At 34.8% G+C, this 7,404-nt stretch overlaps 1 protein-coding gene across 1 annotated transcript; it reads right to left on the reverse strand.

The window, feature by feature from the left end:
* Positions 1-1,534: 1,534 nt before the first annotated feature.
* Positions 1,535-5,107, reverse strand: LOC129314003 (probable serine/threonine-protein kinase WNK9). Its single transcript, XM_054957386.1, has 7 exons — positions 4,687-5,107; positions 4,570-4,607; positions 4,149-4,376; positions 3,818-4,038; positions 3,462-3,619; positions 2,937-3,372; positions 1,535-2,833 (listed from the first exon to the last, which is right to left on the reverse strand). The coding sequence occupies exons 1-7, from the start codon at positions 4,759-4,761 to the stop codon at positions 1,758-1,760; spliced, it is 2,232 nt and encodes a 743-aa protein (XP_054813361.1). The 5' UTR covers positions 4,762-5,107; the 3' UTR covers positions 1,535-1,757.
* Positions 5,108-7,404: the final 2,297 nt, after the last annotated feature.

The following is a 7,404-nucleotide window of genomic DNA, read 5'->3' on the forward strand; positions in this document are numbered from 1 at the left end:
TAAATATTAATCATACACACAAATATAATAAGGGTATTATTTTTTTTTTTTTTTGAAAGCCTGAGGCAATTACCGCACTTGCCTTACGCCTTCGACGGCCCTGCACCCTATCGTGCAGACGCTAGCTTGAGATTTTGTTTTATCAACATAAAGAGGTGTCTGGAATCCTCAGAGGCTACCTCACTAATCTAGCTGTTGGGCTTGGCCCCTTTTTTGTCAAAAAATATATATAGACATTAGAACAAGCAAGTCATGTTATCTGTTAGTTATATAATCATATATTGCTAGTTTTATCGAACTCTGTATGCAGTTACGTACTTAGCTTGTCCGGCTGTAACTTCATAATGGTCATTGAATCATTTTTAGAGTTGAGAATCCTTGGAGGCCGTGGAGCTAATTTGAGCAGCGTGAATGGTGCATTGGCGGAGAGTGTACAATTGAAACTAAGCTTCAGCCTGAAAGATGGAGGAGAGGGGAGAGAGGGGAGAGGAAGGGAGAGAGAGGATACGGGACGAGACTCAAAGCCACTCAGGAGAGCGGGGAGAAAAAGAGGGGGGGGGAGATAGTGGGGTGAATATTTTGTAACCAACAAATATTTAAAAATTACCAAGGGCCCACTGACAGAATCTTGTGGCAACAAACTCATGAAAAGATGGCAGGATGGAATCTTGACCGTTTAAGATAAAAAATGATTTTGAGTTTAGAATTTTTTATATTTTTATCCTTATTAAATATTTTAAATAAAATTATCAATAATAAAATTTAAGAATATTATTAGGAATAAAAAAAAAATTTATTAAATTTCAAGATAAAGTTAAAAAGATTTAAATTTTTTTAATGTTAGTTAAACATTTTAAAAGTAACTTATAATAAGATAAGAGGAAGTAACTTTTCATGAATAATTAAGAAATAAAAATGGCCATTAAATCTTACAAAATTAATTCACATAAAACAAGCATAAAACTCGGTGTACTCTCCAACGAATGAAACGCTGACAGTGATCTCAATAATTTTAAAAATAAATTAAATTTTTGTGGAAGAAAGTCAGCATGCATGAGCAGACCTCATGTAAATGGAATCCAACTGCCTTGATTTTTGCCAATAACACCGAATAATATTCTATGGTGAGTCACGCCGCGCGATTCATATTTTTCTCTTATTCTTGACATATCCTTTCTCTTTTGAAAACGACTCTATTATCATGATTGAGATTTGAGAGACAAAAAAGGGCAGGGCAAAAGGTTGAGAAATCGTCTCGTTTGCTGTGGCCCAGTAGGGATTCACCGACACCAATTCCAATTTTCTCTTGCTCAATGTCCGAAGATCATTTGCAAGTCAAACTGTAAAACTGTTTTTTTTTTTTTAATTAGAAGGGCAGGTATTAAATCTTATTTTTAGATTTAGATTTGAAACTAGATTACCTGACACTAATAGTGATCTACTAAACGGAGAGGCTCCAGTCAACTGGCGCCTTAATTTTCAAATGGATAATGCATAGTGTAGACACAAACCTTAGTGAAAAGAAAGGAAGAAATAATAGCAAAAGGCTGGCAACCAACCGTATTCATTGTAATATTGCGTTGTCCCTTGGAATCTTACATAGCCTTGCATACGAGCCTCGGCTATGTCATTCACTATTGCTCGCATGATCCCTCCGGCCTCCATAGAGTTTGCTGTTTCTAAATTAATTTATCTTAGAGGAGAAGAGTCTATGTAAGGGTATATAAAATATATGAAAGAATCTAGTCTAGTGTGTTTTATATATCAACAGCATCGACTGGGAGGGAAACTGTCCTGCGTACATAGAGTGGAAGCAACGACCCTTCATCCAAACTCTTTGTACAAACCATACCTTCTCCGTGGAAACCCATCGCCTCACAAGTTCGGGCCCTTTGGGTGTCCGAGTTGGGGCGGCTCCTATTGACAAGAGAATGGCAACTAGAACCACAACTCCCATTATTAGTGAAGGATTTCGTATGAATCCCATGGTTGCCTCTGTTTAATGCGTCTCTCGGTGAGAGGGACAATGACATCATGCCATATTCTTTGTTGTCATTTCTGTCACTAGTTTGTGAGGACTTCGTCATCCCTAACTGTCGGTCCCTAAGTTCCCTTAACTCGATTTGATACGTTGCTCTGAGCCATCTAAGTTCCTGTTCGATCTCTTTCCCACACTTGTCCTCGAGGTCAAGATACAGTGAACGAATTGTAGATGAGTAATGGAATCCTGATAGAGTAGATAGACAATTTCTTGAGTTGGATGCAATTTTGTTTTCCCTAAAACCCTGTCCCTTATCTTCTGCTGGTGCTTGTTTATCTATTGGTTCATTTTGTTCATCAGAATGGCTAAGTTCAGAATCTACAGGAGTGATCTCGCAACTTTCCTGTTGTTTCCACAACTCCTGACACTGCAAGCAGTCTGGTTGGGTTGATGTGTTTGAAGCATCCTCTCTAGCATGATCTTCATACTCAGACTGGAACATAATCTCCTCAAACCGCCCATGCATTGAAGCACATCCATGCCTACAGCATGGAAGAAGTTGCGAGTTCTTGGCACCAGACTTATGTGGCAGAAAATCCATAAAGGAGCCAGTTGATGTATGATTCGATACACAATTTTGACAGAACTTTTGTTCTGTGAAGCGAGGAGTTTCTTCAAATCCTGGTCCTGGCCTCCATTCAGGCACCAAGGAAGCAATTTCCCCGTCTATCATATCTGATATTCTGGTCACATCTTGATCGGTAATATCAAGTTCTGCAACCATTTCAGTTGCCACACTAAGTGCTGTGTCCATCTCTACGTCAAATGGGAAATAAATATTTCGGATACGACCTGCAATACAGGAAGTCTGGCAACTAAGCTTTAAATAGAGCAATGAAATATGTATCAGGTATATACTATATAGAAACAAAACTCTAGTAAGTGACATTTCAACCTTCTTTATCCGCAATTCTTAGTCTCAAAAAGATGCCACCGTCATCTTTCCTCTTGCCTTTGATGCTTACGTCAACATCTTCAGATGGGTCACCATCACGGTGTTCAAAAAGTTCGATTCCACTTGGTTCAGTGTCAACTGGATGAGAATACCAGTATCCTGGAGCTTCATATCCATAATAATTTGAGTATTCACTGCTTAAGTTACTATAACTTCGGTGAAGATCAAAGAATGGATGCCGGACAAAAGGACCGAAGTCATCAAATTCTCCACTGTCTACTAGTGTCAAATTATAACAATCATCATCAATTTGGAGAAACGGGTCATCGAGAAGCTCCCTTGCTGAGAGCCTTAAAGACACTGTTGCCAAGCATTTCTCAACAAATTGTCGCACTTCTGGATCTTTAACTTTATACAAAGCATCAGGCTTTTTCCCCTGGAGATAAAAAAAAAAAAAAGTCAATGAATTATTACAGCTAATCCGAAGAAATAAATCTCATTTCACTTAGAAAGAGAATCTCTTACAGATATAACTTTCTTGTAGATCTGAGCTGGATGAGTGCATTCGCTATAAGGATATTCAAATGTGACCATCTCTAATATGCACATTCCAAAGGAATATATGTCAACTAATTCATTATATGCCTCTTCATATACTTCAGGGGCCATAAACTCAGGTGTTCCTGTGAAAATAAACAGTAACAGATAAAATTCAGTCTATAATACTCATCCTCGCTTCAATCAACCCTCCCTTTTCTATTAAAGGTAATAGCCACACCACACGTAATTTCCAAAACCAGACGTTAACTAACAATCGCCGGTGTCAAATTGTTTTTTGATACTCTATACTTGTGATATACACTGACATGAGATAGACATACCGACGCAATGAGCAGCATGGGATTTTTTTAGAATTGCTGCCAAGCCAAGATCCCCAATCTTTACTTCCCCTTGGTTTCCATTAATAAAAATGTTATCGCATTTGAGATCTCTGTGGATCACAGGTGGATCGTGGCTATGAAGATACAGAAGTCCTCTCAATATCTGTCGACACCAATCCTTCACTGCTCTGATGTTTACTCTCCTGTGCTTTAGCCTATACCTATTCCGTCGTTAAAAGAAATAGGACAGATCTCAGAATCACAAGAAGAAGAAGAAGTGGAAGGAGGTAATGTAGAGGAGAGAAAATAGCCGGAAATCCAAAGAACTTACTGTCTGAGAGTACCAGAAGTAAACATTTCAGTGACGAAGTTGATATTTCTGTTGGCAGTATCAACCCAAGAAGTGTAAAATTTCATTATGTTTTTGTGCTTCAGGGTTTTGAGAAGATGAATTTCACAGTAGAGCCTCTCAAGGTCTTCAGGGCTTTGCAGGAAATCATACAGCTTGACTTGGTTCCATGCAACTTCAATCCCTTGATACTCATCAAATGCTCTATATCTGTATTAATTGAGGAGCCAAACCGCAAAATCACTAACAAATCTATCAAATTCCCATTTCTACAAACTAGAAAATCAGGAAGCAGCTCAAATTCGGAGGAAATCTCCACAAAATAATCGACTCGAGCACTTCAAAAAACTTGAAATAAAAATAACTATCAGATGCGGATTCCGAACTGAGTTAAGATTCATACACTATCTTTGAAGCTCCTTTGCCGAGGATTTCATTGTACTGCAACAAAGAAAGAAAACATTATTATCCAGCTGAGCGAGGGAACGGGGAAAAGAGAGGAAGAGGAAGAGTGGTATACTCTGCCATATCTGCCGGTAGGATCAACTTCGACGAACTCAGAGTAATCCGGTTCGAAGTGTGCGACCCCGTTCATTCTCTAATCTAATTTGATCTCCTTTTGTTCTGCTGTGATTAGGTCTGGTTTCTGGCTATGGATCCTGGCTTTGTGATTCTGACACAGGAACAGGGGCCGAAAGAGGCAAGGAGAGAGGGAGGGGAAGAGAGGGGAATAATGTTTATTTTCAATTTTCACAAGAAAAAATAGTACTTTTATGCAACCTTTACGGCACATATAAGAATTTTTTTTTAAAAAAAAAAGGAAAAAATAAAGAGGGAATCAAGGAAAGAGAGGTATAAAAGGGTACCAAATAATTCACGAGAGAAGTAGGGGAGATGGTGGGTGTTTGGAGGGGTAAAGAAACAGAGGTGCCACCCCCACCCCAGGACAAATGGAGAAGGGAGGGGGATTCAATGTGAGAAGGGGCTCATCAAAACCGAAAACAGCGAACGAGGGGCCCACGTGTCCGCCCTGCAACTTGAGGCTCGACGGTCGATTCCACTCTCATATCTCATGTATGAACCTTTGCTAAGTTTTTTTATTAATTTTTTAAATTTTTTATATGTCTCTTTTATTGAAGACAATTTCAGCACCTTTCTTCATGAAAATTTAAATCTTTGATTCATTATATTTTTTATGTTAGACCTACCCCTACTGATAATCTATTTTTGTTCAACGGTAATAAACCATGAGCACGTTCTCAGCGCCACATCCATTTTTGAGAGATGAATTGATGTAATCTTCCCCCTTGTAATTTGCGTCGGATTGGCACCTTACAGTGCCATCCGAAGCAATTAATTTTTTAAATTTTTTAAATTAAAATTATTTTAAAAATTAATTTTCAATAATATAAATTAAAATTAAAATTATATTTTATCTTTTTAAAATTTAAATTGTACTCCCCCATTCAATTTATATTTTTTGAAGTTTTGGATGTTGGATGTGAAAAAATGTAGTAAGACTTTTTTAATATTTCATTATATAATTAATTTGTTTTTTTTAAAGTGCTTGTAATAAATAAATTATTTTATATTTAATTTAAAATAAAATAACTTATTATATGAGGATAAATATGAAAATATATGAAGATAATTAACTACTTTATTTAGAGTAAAATTCTGTTAAAAATACTTTACATTTTTAAAATAAAATGTTAATAGTATTTTTTGTATATTTTAAAATAAATTATGTGAAAATAAAATAAATTATTATTTTTATTTGAATATCCTAATAACTAAAAAAATTTCCTATGTTATATTAGGATTAAAAAATATAGTTTTTTTTGTCTTTTTTAAAAAATTTAACTTTCACTCTTCTCTCTTCCGTTTTTTTTTTTTTAACAATGTAGATTAATTCTCTCATAAGCACGGGTCTAAAATTTAGTTGAGACCGAAAAACCATCTCAATTACTATGTTGAATTTTTTGGCCCGCTGATATCTAAATATATTAAAGCAAAATCTTTTAAACTCCACCTGTGTACTTTTTCGGAAATGCTTCAAATACATAGTATTACCTTAACTTCATTTAATTTTATTAACTTATTCACAATTTTAAATTTTTTTTAGTTCCTTTCTCATTATCTCTCCCATGAAACAAGGGATTTTCCCATTTTTATCATCATTTTCCCTCCACTTTTTAATCATGATCATTGATATTATTGCATTAAATAAATTTATTTGAATCATAAATTTAATGAATAGTTATGATTAAGAAATTAAGTAAAAATGAGATTAAAGAAAATGGAAAGGTGCCCTTCTCCTTTCCATCACATCATTGTAACTCCCCATAATCTTGTTTTTATTTTTAAGTATTTAATTTTAAAAACTGAGAGACCATGTCATGATAGAGATATGATAAATAAAATATTATTTATTATGATGAATAATTTAATCACGTTTAAGATTAAGGAAATCATGCGTGTATATATAAGTAGGATGTCAATAGTCTCTTGTTTCAATGGCACCCCACGCCTCTTTGAAAGAGGGAGTTTGTAGGTTTTGTCGATAAGGGATGGGTGTATATAAGTGCGGTGGGTGGGTATATTATTCTTTCTTGGGTAAATCTTCTTTATGGGAGAAGATGTAGGCATGCATGTGTGTGTAGGATGTGTGCGCAATTGATCCATTTCAAATTCAATATATATATATATATATATAAAAATGTAATGACATGTGTCATTTATGCTTTTATTTTTTTTAATATAAATAAATATAAAACAATCTCACTTTCAAATATTTTTTCATTATTCCGACTTTGGTTAATTCATTTATGAATTTAATTTTTTAATTCAAAATTTAGAAATAATAAGTAAATCATGTGTAACTTTCTCATTTTTAAAAAATCTTTCTATTATCCCAACTTCTTAGATCCTTACTTGTAATTTAAATCTTAAGATTAAAATATAAACAAATTCCGATTAACTTGCCTACTCTTGAAAATCTATCCATTATCCTAACTTTCTAAATTTGTATTTTTAATTTTATATCCTCAAAAGCAATTGCCACTTATTTTAATAAAGTTTTTATTTTTCGTACATACAAGCTACGTGAGATAGTTATTTAAACAAGAATAGACAATTTATTGTACGCACTATGTCTACCAAAGTTTATACCATACGTATTGTGCTTCCAATAAATTCCGACTTAAGCTCATTATGGTTATATTAGTATGTGCATCAT

The sequence above is a fragment of the Prosopis cineraria genome, unplaced genomic scaffold (genome assembly GCF_029017545.1).
Source record: "Prosopis cineraria cultivar Desert tree isolate PC_DT_omini unplaced genomic scaffold, ASM2901754v1 PC1, whole genome shotgun sequence".
In the NCBI taxonomy this organism is placed as follows: domain Eukaryota; kingdom Viridiplantae; phylum Streptophyta; class Magnoliopsida; order Fabales; family Fabaceae; genus Prosopis; species Prosopis cineraria.

What these genes read in the sequence shown, in the direction of transcription:
- LOC129314003 (XM_054957386.1), bottom strand. Translation starts at nt 4,761, where the DNA reads ATGAACGGGGTCGCACACTTCGAACCGGATTACTCTGAGTTCGTCGAA. An exon ending in AAAGGAGCTTCAAAGATAGT is followed by an intron (nt 4,377 to 4,569) that starts GTATGAATCTTA and finishes CAATTAATACAG; the next exon opens with ATATAGAGCATTTGATGAGT. An exon ending in CCATGCTGCTCATTGCGTCG is followed by an intron (nt 3,620 to 3,817) that starts GTATGTCTATCT and finishes TTATTTTCACAG; the next exon opens with GAACACCTGAGTTTATGGCC.